Here is a 16,298-nt window from a genome sequence, read left to right on the forward strand (position 1 = left end):
ACCGGGTGCGCGTAAAAAAAAAAACGCAGTTTGACCCCGCCCCATCACTTCAAATAATATCCAGTGGCGTAAAGAAGAGGGGAGGGGTAATGGGGAGCCCCCCCTTTGAAATGCTACATTTTACAACCCCATAAACAGAAACTTTAAACAAATTCTACACAAAGTACAATGGGGAGTGGATAATTTTATTGTGCTAATACTTGGGATAATTGCATAATTGGGATATTTTCAGCAGAAAATGCATACTTTCAACAATTGACTTACTTTTCGAGGGAAAAACATATCTGAAAAAAAAAAAAAACAATTCGTCTGCAATGTGCATGGATATGCAGCACCACGACGCGATACTTGAAAATTTGGGGTAATTGTTATTTGTTACCACAGCTGCAAAGATGCCAAGTCCAGAATCCAGCTATGCGTGAGGTTTTTCAAAGCTCATCGCCGCCCAACTTCTTCTTGTACACACGAGTGCGATTTGGCAATGCATTGTCGTTAAATTTTTTCCCGATCTGGCCCCAATGCGTGAGAAAATGGTTGCTGTGCGTGTGAGCGTGAGACAGAGCCCAAATGCGTGAGTCTCACGCCAAATGCGTGAGACTTGGTAGGTCTGCAGCTGATTTATCTCAATTGCTTAATTTTATCACTAAAATTCTTTCCAAACATGAATTCTACTTACTGAAGGTTCAGGCCTGGTGAATAGGTTCCTGCCCTATCAGATAATCAGCTTTTCATCTTTAAAATTTTGACAAATTTTGGCCCAGCAGTGAGTCAGATGATAAAAAGTCGGGCCCTCCCATATTTGGTAATACAATGAACATGAATCTAAAGGTTGAGGATATTTATTTTGGCGGGGAGATTAGAGACATCTTATTCTGTGGCATTGACATTGCTTTTCAGAATGGAACATGATCCCCTACAGGGAATTAACAATCACAAGAAATGTTCGTCTCTAGAGCTCATGTACAAGGCATTAAGAACTTCAAGGCTTATATCAATGTTACTGTACAACAAAACAATTGAATAACTTGTTTATTCTGATTGCAGTAATACACAATCCTTCATCGAATCCTTGACAGTAACAGGACCATTTGCATTAAGTTTTATTTATAACAAGATTCGTCCCTATTGCTATAGACCTCATCAGCAATTTTTTTGTGCTAGGCAAGCATTGCGTGGAGTACCAGTTGCAGCAATGTAAACTATGCTATTTTGGCTGGTAACCTATTTCTGCTAAGCAAAATCCTTCTGTCCTTAATAAGTTTGTACACTTCCATGCTTTGTGAGACTGGGCCCAGGGCCCATCTTTTACCCCAAACGAAATATATACCGAAAGTACTGCTTGACAAATTCTCTGCTTAAGCACAAAATGAGTGGGCCCCAGTTGCAACAGTGTAAACTTTATGGAATGTTTTTGCCAGGGAAATTTACCCAAAATAATAAAACTCTGAAAAAGGACAAAATTGTAGTAAATGACTGCAAAGTTGATCTTTTGGAAATGAATTTGTATCAAGATTGGCCAAGTTAAAAAAAATACCAGTTGATCGTCCGGTTTTTCCCAAAAGAGGAGAATGAGGGCCTTTTTTTTTTCTTTCTTTTTTTAATTTCTTTCGAAGGTGGCCGCCAAGCATTTTAATTCAAACTGGCCAACTTTCTTCTGTTTAAAGTCACCACTTACTTATTGTAGTTACAAATTCTTAAAAGATTATTAAGTTAATCAAGACAACAAAATGTAAAAGAAAAAAAAAAGAAAAAAAAAAGGATGCGCCTCAAAACAGGATGAGGGAGGGGACGATCAACTGGTATTTTTTTTACATTTTGCCTTAAGGCCTAATAATTATGCTTATAAGTAGGCATTAAACCTTGCCTTTACAAATAAGTTTACAGATTTCTTTTGAACAACTGACTGGCACCAGTGGTCACACCATCTAAGATGGAAACAAAATATTGCTATGAAACCAAAATATGCAGCCTTCAAAACATAAAAAGCATACGCCCCAAGTACAATAACAACTTCTCTGTACAAAATAGATTTTTTGTATAACTTAATATAAATTGCCTCAAGACGCAGTTTTGTCCAAACCTGGGCAAAATTTCAGGCACTAATCACCACAAAATTGTGCACCTTTGTGCCGTTTAAAGTGCATGATTCTAAGGGCGGTAGCACAGACATCTGCGCTAAACAGAATAGCTGTGAGCGCAGAATTTCGCAGCAAGCATTGCCATGAACTTCAGCATTTTTGATATTTTGTTCAAAAGAAATATAATTCGCAGCTAATTAATAAAATAATATCCTGCTCATTTTTGCACAGAAGAAAATTATTAAGCACTTTCTGCTACTTAAGAAGCACTATGAAATTGGGCCCAAATCAAAGTTAGCAAGAAAAAACTTGATCATCAAAAGAAGGGTAAGTTGCCCTTGTATAGATTTGATTTTGTCCCATTCATGTAACTAAACCGAGGCTGGAAGGATAAATAGTCTGGTTCCTTTTTGTCCAATGAAGATTAACACTCATTACTGTTACGGGATACAAGGAACATGGCCAAGATGGTGATAGTATGCCGAAGATCTATTCCATGAGGACACAGAAGGCATAGCTTGCTACTATGTGTAGCAACATCAGCTTCCGAGGCAATTGATATCAAGTAGTAAATGCATTTACACAGCACAAAGTCAACCCTCCTACTACCTGACGATACATATCCGTACTATGATATCATGTGGCGAATGCATCTATAAAGTACACAGTCAACCTTCCTACTGCATGACAAACATCATCTACATGGTTTTGAGTGATAGATACACTATGCCAGCCAGCAATACAAAGTCATGTAGTGAATAGCCACAGTCTGTAGTTAGTTCTGTGCACAGTCATGCCAGCATATATGCAATCTGTGTTGTTAAATAGTTCCAAATAGTTGGTCAACTTTGGATTGTTCAATACAACAAGAGGTTCTCTCTTAAATCACTTTGCGGCAGACATTACTTTCTTAAATCCTGTCGTTGTTGAGAAATATCCGACACTTTCCTCCGAGTTCTTCTTCTCTGCTGCATGCGGATTCACAATTTCCAGACCCTACAAAAAATATATGACAAAACGCAGGGTTTATAATTGAATCACAACTACACAAAAGAAATTGCACATTAAAGCCCTCGTCCCACTGTGTCGCTTACACCCCTGGGAAGGCCCATGACTTTTTCTACCCCATGGTGCAGTTTTACAGTTCCTGCCTAGGTCCCTATTCCACAGGGTTCTGGTTGGACATTTCGAGAATACCCCAGGGTTTTACCGCTTAACCCTACTCCGGAGCAAGTGTTGCTGGGGTATGCCCATTTGCCTCGGTAGATCAGGGGCAAAGTGATCCAAGTGTGAAAGGTCGGGCCGCTTTTCCACGGGATTGCCCCCGGGAATAGAACCGTGTGAAAAGGGCTTAAAAGGGTTAAAGAAACCAGAACTTGACTAAATTTCTGAAAACTGAATGCCTGATATCTACAAAACAAAGAGACTAAAATAAGAAATATGTATCTCAATTTTAGACAGCTATATTTCCCTTCAATCGAGGAATGGTTATATGTTAGTTTCAGAGTTGGTGGCTTCTGACTGGCACCCCAAACAAAGATATTGACAAATTATGGAGACTGCCTACAAAAGGTTAGATGCAAGCCATAGTTGGTAAAGCTCAAGTACATTAATCCAGATGTCTCAGGTTCAAATCAAGCTCTTGTAAATTTGACTTTGTTCAACCCAAAATAGAAAATATTCCATTAACTTTTAATAAGTAGGGTTTGAAACTTTGCATGGTTGGAGTATTATTAGTTGAAGTTTGTGGTAGCACCATGTGTAAATCTCTTTCTCTGAAACGAACCACTGTTCGACAGCTCAATGTTTTGATCACTCAATATGCTGTGATCCTCTTCAGGAGATACATTGAAATGTCAACCATCAGAACTTTCAGAACAAACGCTACTCAAAAGAGATTTTCACATGGTGCTATAGCAAACCCCACCCAGTTATATTATTTCCACCATGCAAAGTTTCAAAATCAAATGAAAAGACTTTGATATCATTTAAACATTAATTTGTATTAGCTAGCATACCTGTAGGGGTGTGAACGCCACACTGGATGCTGTACCAGATGTCTCACGGCCTCTTACCGTTGACTTCCCTCCATGTGTCTGTTGTCTCTGTAACTTGCGCTGTTTACAATAGAACAGAAGGTGTTACTATTAAATGTTAATATTGTTTTACTTTGGAATACCCTATATTGATGTGTGATTAGCACTTCATTCTCAGTTTGAGACCTGACCCAAGACCCCTGCATACATGTACATGTACATGCCAGTTTCAAGAGGCACATTTGGATCCTATTTGCTTCTTTCAATATTTATGCATGAGTATGACACAATTCTATTCCAAAACGAGGCCATAGGGACACGCAGCCACTTCAAGTGGTGGCGGACGTGCGCCTGAACCTCATTTTGGGTTAGAATTATGACGTCATGCATGAATATTAAGAGAGGCGTATAGCTACCAATGGGCAATGAAAGCACTTCAACTGATGCTTAATCTATGCTTTTTCTAGAACCTTTATTGTCAAAGTCTTGGCTTGACCATCTGGTCCCGAACCTTCATGACTTGGTCTTGGTCTCGGAGTATCGGGTCTCGACTATAACGCTGTTAGATGAACGTTAGTGCAAAAGAGTTTAAGAGTCTATCTTGACAGATATCTTGTATGAACATCAATAATTAAACTGCTTGCTGTGGTGGCAGGTTTTCAATTCAATTCAATTCATATTTATTTCCATACAGTCAACACTTAACACAGCATTACAGAATGCATAAACAATGTTACAGTGGACAGAGTATATAAAGGTATTTACAATCAAAGAAAATGTACAGTATGGAGAGATCAAAGAGAGTAATGCATATCATTGTTCAAAGATTAACCCTAAACTGTCAACCTACCTGAAGACTCTTGGATATCTTGACCTGTGTTTTATTATCGACAGTCGGACCTCGTATCCTTCCGGTTCCACCCTTGCCAACTTGCCCTAAAGAGAAGCCCAGATCCTCTTGATAAGCATCATCCTCTATCTCACCAAATGACATGCGATTAGCCGCCTTGCGCATACTTGTCATTCCTAGCTTCTCTTTCATCTTACGGACTCTGGAAAGGTCAGGATGAGAAAGTAATGATTGGAATTTTGAGAGGTCACAAATCCTTAATCTGTTTACACCTAGGATGCGTTCCACTTGCGCATACATATAGTCCAACCGCTCGCACAAAAGTTTTTTTGGTTGGAACAATTGGTTGCGTCTTTCATGATGTCAATATGGTGGTGCTCTGTAATGAGGTTGGCGACATCGTATGTAGTTTTTTTGTAACAGTGGTTTTTGCTGTATTGTAGGTATATTTTAGGCCTTTTGAACATTATGACATCAAATCATCACCTGACTGCGTTAACAACCACCGAAAACACACAAAATTACTTTTGTGACAAGAAAATAATAACGTATGCCTACTGTTCTGTCATCGTGTTGTTGTCCACCATTATAAAACCACCCAACAACACCTCAGAAGTACGTTCACCTATGGTTGCTATTGTTTGTCAACGTTGGCCTTCACAACTTGTTCCCCTTCAAAATTGTTGGTAAACATGCACCAACGTTTGCAACGGTTGCGTAAGTGGAACACACCCCAGAACTTGAGTTGGTGCAATTAACATCTCGGTTATATCACTCAGCAGTGCAATGTAAGGTTTAGTAAACATTAAAGTAAAGTTTGAAGACACTGGACACTATTGGTAATAGTCAAAGACCAGTCTTCTCACTAGGTGTAACTCAACTTATGCACAAAATAATAAACCTGTGAAAATTTGAGCTCAATTAGTCGTTGAAGTTGCAAGATAACAATGAAAGAAAAAAACGGCCTTGTCACACGACGTTGTGTGCTTTCAGATGCTTGATTTCGAGACCTCAAAATCTAATTATGAAGTCTTGAAATCAAATTCGTGGAAAATTACTTCTTTCTCGAAAACTACGTTACTTCAGAGGGAGCTGTTTCTCATAATGTTGTATACTATCAACATCTCCCAATTAATTGTTACCAAGTAAGGTTTTATGTTAATAATTATTTTGAGTAATCGCAATAGTATCTAGTGTCTTTAACTAGACTTACCTTCTTCCACCACGTTTTTTCCTGCTGACGTCGATAGGTGCAGGTAATGCCTTAGCCTGTTTGGGTGGAGGAGGCTCCTGCAGCTTAGCTAACCTGTTGTCAATATCCTCTTTGAGGTTGAAACCAATGGTGGCATTAGGACTTTCATGGAAGCTGTCAACTCTTGCAGCTAGGGTGCATTTCCCTGAAACAAGGCGGGCTGCTTTCTTTCTCAAATCCTGGGCAGGAAAACATACATAACAAACTGGGATTCAAAACTTTGCATGGTGGAGATACAGTCTAGTAAACCTTGCAATAACACTATGTACAAGAGTAGGATTTGAAACGTTGCATGGTTGAGATGCAATCTAGTAAGGTTTGCAATAACACCATGTACATGAGCTGGAATTGAAACTTTGCATGGTTGAGATACAATCTAGTAAGGTTTGCAATAACACCATGTACATGAGCTGGATTTGAAACTTTGCATGGTTGAGATGCAATCTAGTAAGGTTTGCAATAACACCATGTACATGAGCTGGAATTGAAACTTTGCATGGTTGAGATACAATCTAGTAAGGTTTGCAATAACACCATGTACATGAGCTGGATTTGAAACTTTGCATGGTTGAGATGCAATCTAGTAAGGTTTGCAATAACACCATGTACATGAGCTGGATTTGAAACTTTGCATGGTTGAGATGCAATCTAGTAAGGTTTGCAATAACACCATGTACATGTACATGAGTAGGATTTGCGGGAAACTGTGTACCCACCTTCTCAAAAATGCATCCTTGTGGAGCAATCTTTTGTTGTCTCTTTGTCCCTGCTTTTAGTTTCCCAAAGACTTTGTACACAAATTGCCTTGTGGAGCACCCAGTCTTCAGAATTACCCCGTCTTTTTATTTCCCCTTTTTTGTTTAGTCCTTGGTCTCCATAAAGTGTTGAATATGAGCACATGAGTATGATTTGAAATGATGCATGGATGAAATTCAATCTTAGCTTTGCAGTAAGGGCGGTCACGACACACCACAACATGCACATGTCTCACAACATTTGATCTAATTCCTTGGAGTGACATAGAAAGTAACTCATTGAACTTACAGGATTTGTTGCTTGTACAATGTCACTGTAGTAGATGTAACCTGTGTGTGGGTTTGTGGCTACACTAGAGAAGCCTGATAGTGTCTTACGCTGTGCTCCAAGGACCAATATATTACAGGATGGCATCTTAGATAGATTGGTTAACCCTCCAGCAGCACCTGAACAAAAACAAACCAAAAAATTTATAGTAATAATAATAACAATAATATTATAGTGGCTTTTAAATATAGCACTCATATAATAATTCAGTTAATTGTATGCAGTTCATATGTAACGCTTGTCTACTCACGATGGGCGTCTCAAAGCGCTCAGTATTTTTCGTTAAAAGTGTGTGGAACTACGTGTTGAAGTATGTCAATTATTTCTTTACATAGCATTATGGTTTAAATGGTTCACAAGTTGATGTAGTTTAATATGCAGCCAATCAAACCAGAGGCAATAAACCGGGGCAATAAACCCCTTCCTTTTTCGATAAGGTATTGTGGAGCATGAAGTAATGAGACCATTTACTTTACATAGCACCATGGACAAGGTGATGTGGCGCAATATGCAGCCAATCACAGTATCTGCACACTTTCAAAAGTCAAAATTAAAACTTTTTCAGAACACTGTTAAATAATACCTTAATAACAAACTTTGAGAATAGAGAAGGGGAGAAACAGCTATTCTCATTATTTACTTCTGCCCAGAGTACATTAAAGAGATCTTACCCATGATCTTGGCCGCTGTTGATGATCCGATTATAGCAGACAGGTTTGGTGCAATGAAGGACATACGAGATTCTACATAGGCTTGGATTCTTGACTTGGCTTCATTCAAATCAAATGCCTGTGTATCAAACAACAGAATTTTTTTAGATATTATAATAACAACAAGGGTATGACACAGACATTTGGATCCTAGGGTAAGACATAGACCATAGCCCAAATTCATGAAGCCTGTCAAGCACAAAAACCTGCTAAGCACAGAAAAGTATTGCTGAACAGAAACAGGACCAGCCAAGTTTACATTGCTGCAACTGGTGCCCCACTCAATGTTTGCAACAAAGAAATTTGTCATGTAGTATTTTCTGCGTAACAGCTTTGTGAAATTAGGCCCTGGATGTAACTTGTAATCATGATGGGTTCTATATCTGAAGCCGAGGTGGTCAACTAACATCAACCATCCACTAAACAAATTTTTCATCAGACTAAGGAGGTAGTCATTTCTATACAAAACAAACAGGTACCATGTACCTCAACTCCTTCATACCATACACTTTGTCATGACCCTTTGCGCGCTATCGGCGACCACAGTCGCCGAGCTTGTTTATTCCCTGCACGCTGTCGGCGACTCCAGTCGCCCAGCAGTACTGCGAGTAAATAGATTAGGCATTCTGGGAAACTATTGACCCCTGACCCTCATCCAGCTGCATGTATCTAGCTATACATGTATGCAACGATATTTCATCTGGAAAAAAACGATCTTTTGTCCCAAATTTTCTCACAATTTCCGATCAAAAAGCTGTACGCTAAGACAAAAGGGGGACACAATGGACGTCCATGCAGCATTTCTGGAAAATTTTCAGGACTCAGACTCTGGAGAATCAGACTTTGATGAGCTTTTTTCGAGAGATTTTGATGTGTTGATAGTGCTGTACGTGTACTGTGTACGTGTACTGTGCATGTGTCAACGATAACGATGTACATGAACACGACAATGCGTCTGATGGCAGCAGCGATGGGTCTGGATCGGACGATGGCCCCGATGAAAATCGACAGCAACTAGGCTTGGCGGCCGGTGTTAGAACAGTGGTAATGAAATAAGCGTATCTCGGTTATTCTTTATCCACAAAACAAAATGTTTACTGCATTAGATGGGAAATAAAATACTGAGTATAAAACTTATTTTGCAATTTAGCCCAAAACACTTTCTTCACAGAGTAAAAGTCTTGAGGGAAAAATGTATGTGCATTTTAGTGGCGGCACACAGGAAATTCAGCACCAGGGGATTACTGTGTGAATAGCCCCGTAGCTAAGGGTTAAGAGCACCAGATTCAAGCTCTGGTGTTCGATCAGCAGAGTGTGGGTTCAAATCTCGGTTGTGACACTTGCTACGTGAAATTGGGAATGTAGTGCTTTCTACTCTACCGGCCAGGCTTCGGACTGATGATACCCAAGCCTACATCCGTATGGACTGTAAAAGGGGTAACCCTGTTTCAGCCCTAGGAGTAGGTGGCAACGGCCTCTGGACAAAACTAATTGTAGCCCACACCTTGAAGTGGCCTTCAGGCCTTGTGTGTCTGGCGACTGTCCGTCTCCTCTTTAAGAAATGCAATGACTCCAATATTCCGTCTCCTCTTTAAGAAATGCAATGACTCCAATATTGGACTCTTACCATATCACAAGCTTCAAAGACAGTGGCTAGTTCCTCGTCCGATAGCTCAGTCCCCTGAGTGGTAGAGGCTGATACACTCACAACCATTATCACAGCATTGGTCAAGATGGCTTGGAGCTGTTCATTTGTCTTGGTGTTATCAAGGGTGTTGCCAAGTTCCTGAAGAAACAAAGATAAAACTGCAAACATATTAAAAGGAAAAGTTTGCCCTGGATGCAACATCTGAAAATCAAAGGACGATTGTTTTAGGTTATACACATAGGTACTGGACAGCTATCCCAAAATATGCATTAAAAAGCAAATATGTGAATATTTGGGCTCAATTGGTCATCAAAGTTGCAAGAAAATATTGAAAGACAAAATCCCCTTGTTGCACAATTTGTTTGTGCTTTCAGATGCCCGAGAAAGGATTCATGCCTGTGGTCTTTCTTCGATTCAAATATTTTGGTGAGAAGTTACCTCTTTTAAGTACAAATTACTTCAGAGTGAGCTGTTTCTCACAATGTTTTGCACTATCAACAGCTCTCCATTGCTCGCAACCAAGTAAGTTTATATGTTTTAATATATATTTTGAAGAATTACCAAATGTGTCCAGTGCCTTCAGGCTGCCAACATTTGCATCCTTCAATCAAGGAAATTCTGTGCAACAATTTGTGAGATATTAAGAAAAATAACATTCAACAAAAAGGGAAAAAGTTTCTGTAATCTAGGAAATGTTCATTTGTCTTCATTGGAACACAAAAAGATTGGTTTAATTTCAGGGGCTTTCTGCAGAGTCAATGGAGAGTTGGCAGGTTTGTCGTTTTTATTGGCGTAGGTATGACATTAACATCACAAATAATTGAAACTTTACCCGAACTGTTCTGAGGTATTCTTGTGGTGTTGGGACCAGTGATTCCAGCTCAGGGAACCGTTTTTGATAGTTGTCTCTTACAAATTTGTGAATAATATCTGTTGGAAGAAAACAACAACAAATTATGAATAAAAACACTACCGTTAATTTTGTGGAAATAAAATCAAAGCTTTTTACCAAAGTTTTTTTACAGAACTCGGGTAAGTACTGAGTATACAGTAGTGCTAAACACACATTGGTATATATGGGTTAAACCAAAATGAATATTCTTTATCCCCGAAGCAAATTTATCTATTAAAATCAAAGCTATAGTTACACAGGCACATTTTAAGAAAAGCCTCCCACATTTTCCAATTTATCCTGTTATTTGCGCTAATTCTAATTGTGCTGTCGGATTTGTAATTAAAAAAATAGAAAGAGAAAAAAAGTAAACAAAATAAACAGCATAAGAATAGAATAGAATAGAATAAAATAGAATGGAATACAAAAATATATACATATTAAAACAAAATAACTGATTGGTAATTTGTGTCTTACTGATTTCATTATCAATCTCCACACTCAGGTTATTAGCTTCAACAATCAGCATATACTCTGGATCAGCTTCTACAGGACCAACAACTGCAAACAAGAAAACAAAAATACAATAGATGTCAGTTTTGCATTGGGGTCATAGGACATAACTTGTCTTTACCCCCACCCCACACCGATGCATATCAAGCACTAAACACGCATCAACCCTCCACCCCCCATCCCGAGCCGTGTAAAAAAACAAGGGCAAATCACTTGGGCAGGATTCAAACCCTAAGACATGTCTTACCACTAGACCACCGAGCTAGTAGCTACAGGACACTCTCTCATTGCACTGATAATATTACTGGAACGTGTTTGTCTATTTGATATTCTCTTACCTTCTTCTTTGCGAGGATTTTCTTGAAAGTGTTCTATCTGGGTCATCACGTTTGCCAACTATTATAAAAAAATAATCATAAAAATAATAAATATGAGACATTTATATATATCTATAGGACATAATGAAGGAGCCTCTATAAGAACAACAAAATATGAAACACTTAAAAGAAATATCTTAGACAATGTTACCAAAAAGAAAAAGATTCAAGCAAAAGAGTGCAAGGCTTGTGGTCAATAGAATTTAGTAGACAAATGCGTTTGAATCAGTAGGGATTGAACAAAAAAGGACGAACAGGATCTCAGCCATCCCACCTAACCAACAAAAAAGGAAGATGCTCCAAAGTGATTTTAGGCATGCAATTTATAAATGACCACCATAAAGTTTGATGTATATGCATGTAATCGAACATGAAGCAGTTAGTTTGGAAACTTAGCACAGCTTTAACTTAACTGTGGACTAGGACAAGTCTGTTTAGTTCAACCCATACCTCTTTGCTGTGTCTGAGCTTAGCAATAGACTTGATCGAGTCCACCCTAGTATCAATGTCCATGGCGATATCTTGTACATCTTCAATGTCTTCATCCTCCTCATTAATGGCCTCTAGCTCCTCCCCCTCCTCTGCAATCTCCTCCAAATCTGCAAGAAGCTCATCCGCAAGAGACATGATGAGTGTCCGCTACTGCAGGATGGTCTAGTCAGGGCAAACTATATGCTTCTTTCTTACAACACCTAAACAGTGAAAAACCATGTTCATTAATCATTGACTTGGCCTGAGATCTGTCAGCAATCAGTTCATGTTCCTTGAAAACTTTAAAGAAATGCTAAATGTGCTATAAAAATGATCAGCGAAACTATCTAGATAGTAGGTAGCAAAGGTTGAGCAATGGTTGAACTCGCACTCACTGAGCCTACCCAACGGGTCGGTCGTCGACTACACACAAGGTGCCACGCTTTTGTGTAAAAAAAGCATGCTTGTTGCCCCACGGAGTTTTGACTTCGGTAAAGATTGAAACTAATATTGTTAAAAAATACATCTATTGTCCCATCCCCCAGTGAGTGACACAGCTTGGGAGCGACATTAGTTTAGGGGGGAGGGTAGACCCAGTAAAAGGAGTGGAAAAGTGTCCTTATGGCGCCAGCACATTTTCATTCGATATGAAATAATATAGTAATAGTATCTAACTTACCTCAGTGAGATATCCCTTTCTTTAAAAATTAGTGAAAAAGTGGTGGCGCCATACGGAAAGTTATCCAAAGGAGTACAGCGCCCCAGTTACTGGGTCTAGGGGGAGGGTGAGTTTGTACATGGAGTGCAGGGAGCGAGCTTGCTGGGGCGACTTTGCAGGTGTCGACTTTGCGGGGTGACTTGCAGGGGGGGAGATGACTGGTTTCCCCCCACACAAAATGCTTTAATTAATGCTTTTACTTGCACAGTATGCGTATCTTTTTATGCCTTGAGTTTATGTCTGCACCTGCTAGTTTGCACCTCAACCAATGTGCGAGTATACTCCAGAGGAGGTTTCTACACAGTATAGGAGGGTTGTTCTAAAAAAACCTCGACCCACGACCCCTCGACGTCCGCCCCGTGTTCGAAGAATGTCCCAATTCCGAATTCATAATGTCGCTTTACGGCCGAGTAAGAATTAAGTCCCCGATTTAGAATTTACAATGTGTGATCCGCGACGCAACTTCCTTCCACGACTAGACTTGATTTCAAGTCTGAGACTGCGGTTTAAATTTATCTGCATCAGCCACACAGAATTGGGAGTATTTACTCTCCGCTTCCACACGTCACGTGCACACTGATTTGGACCCCAAACACGTCCGTGTGGCCATTTGGTCGGTTGGGTCTACAACCTACAGCTCCGCTTTAGACTTTAGAGCAATTAGTACCATTGAGGAATAGTACACATACGGGAGTGATCGGCCGGAAATGGGTCTGCCTGATCATCACGTGAGTTGGACGTAATCGTATTCGGGCGATAGTAAAATACCGGTACACACAGGTTCCCAGTTGGGATAATAATCTTGGATCGGCCAAGAGATTTTTTTTATCTGTACATCACAATTGCCACAGGCCCGATGTCAGCAGCCAATCACGCGAAGTATGGTTCGTGCATAATACTTGTGTATGATGGTCTGTCTCGTACGCTGTTGTTGTGATGTGCGAGGCATGGTAGTCGACGTCGTCAGCATACAAAATTGTGTGCGTGATTGGCTGAGGTTGTGAACTGTGGCAATTTCGGTGTACAGAAAAAAAGATCGCACAAAAGTCGAGGGTCGAGGGGGTCGTGGGTCGTGGGTTGTGGGTCATGGGGGTCGAGGGGGTTTTAGAACAACCCACTATCATGACTATAGGATTAGGAAGATGAATGATGATGATGAAAACATGAACTGGCGAGCACGAACTGTCCGGAATCTGGACAAATAAGTTTTAATTCTGCAATTTTTCTCCTGAATTAATGTCTGATAATTATTTTAAACCCAAAACAAATTGTTCTAAACGTTATTCATTTAACTTACAGCTGTTGGCCTGTATGAGGAGACTTTATTCCAATTCCTCATTCAGTGTGTTTCTTCCAAAACTTCCAAAGCTAACGACTGACAAATTTCATTGACAAAGTCAAGACGAGTGTAAAAACGAGAAGCAGACGTTTTTTTAGTCATTTATATAGCGCCCTCTGTTGAGCGAACTTTTTATTTTACGTGTGCACCTGGGAACATGCCACCCTTTTCAAAAATACTTTATAAATACTTTTAAGTCTCTAAACCTTTTGAAAACCAAACAAATATATTTTTGGAAAACTAAACTTCAGAATTATATTCAACTTTTGGCAGGTCAACCGTTTAGAATGTTTGCCAATTACCCCATCAAGTAAAAGTCTGCATTTTCCTTACTGGCTTGAGCAGTTTTCATTAAGCACTTTTTTTTCACTCCCACCTTAAGCCAGATAGGGCCAACTTTAAATCCTAAATTTACCCCCAAGTTCTGATAACTTATCATAAATACACTGTCTATTTTATTTTTAATTGCATGATCCCCCAAAAATCATTAGTCAAAAGAATTTGAGGGAAGGCCCGACAGTGATACTTTCATCAAAGGGTGCCCATCACCAAGAACAAAATGCCTTGATGCCCTTTCCCTTTCAAACACGAAGCATACAGGCCTGTGAGGGTACACTAATTACCATAATCATCTCCCATAGTGTCAAGCCAGCTGGGCATATTACGGGCAATGATAATTATGTGTGAATCCTCATTGCATAAAATACCATTTGCAACACATGGAACTTCAAAGAATGGTCGTTACCAACTTTTTGACCCCCCCCCCAAAAAAAAAACATGTTGCACAGAAAGATGAATGTCAAAAGATATTTATTTCAAAGTAACATTTTAAAGTGTAAAAGCACATCACTTTGAGTACAATCATGGATCACACATTAATATGGAATTACAAAAAAGCCTGAGGATAATACTTAATTTTACCTGAGTGGCGATCAACTGACCGACAAAAATATAAGAAGGATTCTGTAAAAAAAAACAAAAAAAACTAAATGTTTTAAATTTTAACAAATATCACCTTTGATCACAAACTAATGTGGAATATTGAAAGATACTACCTATTTTGATACTTAGGGAGTACTATTTTTGTACATAGACATTATTATTATTATTATTATTATTATTATTATTTTATAAACAATATATTTTTTCACTATGCAGTGAATATAAATCTTTCTTGTATTTCTACAATTCAAAAGTCAGTTTTTACTTTAAAATGGCAAATTATAGGTAATGCATAACAGAATATTTCAGTAAAAGAGAAACAAAAGATGTGTTTGAAATAACACTGGAGTCGTTTGGTTGTGGGAGTACTATTTTTGTACATAGACATTGTTATTATTATTTTATAAACAATAATTTATTTTTTTTCTATGCAGTGAATATAAATCTTTCTTGTATTTCTACATTCAAAAGTCAGTTTTTACTTTAAAATGGCAAATTATAGGTTATGCTGAATAGAATACATCAGTAAAAGAGAAACAAACACTGGAGTCGATTGGTTGTGACACACAAGTGTCTCAGAAGAAAACTACACACTTTGAAACGTCTGCCGAATATAAAATACATGATTCTGGGGTGGGGGAAAGGTTTCAGTGTATGGATAGCTTATGGATTCAACTTTCATATACAACAACAGGTCAGAAAATATTTCATGATTGGGTGAGCACTGATCACTGTTGTAAAGGGTATGACAATTATGTTGCGCAGTAATTAGCCTTCCAATTTGTGAGAGGTAAGCCCTTTGGAGCTTACAAAATTCACTCCAAGAAGTCGGCTACTTATTCTTCAATGAGCAGTGCTCACCCAAGCATTAGTTATTTTCAGACTCTTTGTTGCACATGAAAGTTGAATCCATAAGCTGTATCCATATAAACCTTTTCCCCCCAGAATCATATTTTTTCATTCGGCAGCCGTTTAAAAACCGTATATTTTGTTTTGACACAGAGTATATATAATATTAATTTTGATCTTTATTCTTTATCCCCGATGCAAATTTAACATCTCTTATATATATATGATGTCCAATTGCTAAAAATACTGACCAAGGCCAGTAGTTCAGTGGGTATTTCAGGCTTTGAATAAAAGGTTAATCCACCTCTATGAAACAATATCAAATTGACTGATAACTTTGAGCTAACAGACCCCACACTTACGGGTTGGCAAAGTGGCATCTTGTCTTGCCTTTAGCCTTGGGAACCCCGGTTCAAATCCCCATATGGGGCACTTCGTGGATTGGGTTTTCGGTCCCTACTCGACTGCATGGCTTCCCCCCTGGAATATCAGAGGTTTTCTCCCACATCTAAAACTGAAATTTCCTTCCCTATTGGGTTC

At 38.9% G+C, this 16,298-nt stretch overlaps 1 protein-coding gene across 1 annotated transcript; it reads right to left on the reverse strand.

The window, feature by feature from the left end:
• Positions 1 to 961: 961 nt before the first annotated feature.
• On the reverse strand, positions 962 to 14,074 carry LOC117293108 (U4/U6 small nuclear ribonucleoprotein Prp31-like). Its single transcript, XM_033775326.1, has 12 exons — positions 13,926 to 14,074; positions 11,890 to 12,131; positions 11,401 to 11,458; positions 11,027 to 11,110; positions 10,490 to 10,587; positions 9,637 to 9,795; positions 7,971 to 8,088; positions 7,261 to 7,418; positions 6,178 to 6,395; positions 4,965 to 5,166; positions 4,097 to 4,195; positions 962 to 3,074 (listed from the first exon to the last, which is right to left on the reverse strand). Exons 2-12 carry the CDS (start codon positions 12,064 to 12,066, stop codon positions 2,964 to 2,966), a joined length of 1,482 nt encoding a protein of 493 aa, XP_033631217.1. The 5' UTR covers positions 12,067 to 12,131; positions 13,926 to 14,074; the 3' UTR covers positions 962 to 2,963.
• Positions 14,075 to 16,298: the final 2,224 nt, after the last annotated feature.

Source organism: Asterias rubens, chromosome 7, assembly GCF_902459465.1.
Source record: "Asterias rubens chromosome 7, eAstRub1.3, whole genome shotgun sequence".
Classification (NCBI taxonomy): Eukaryota; Metazoa; Echinodermata; class Asteroidea; order Forcipulatida; family Asteriidae; genus Asterias; species Asterias rubens.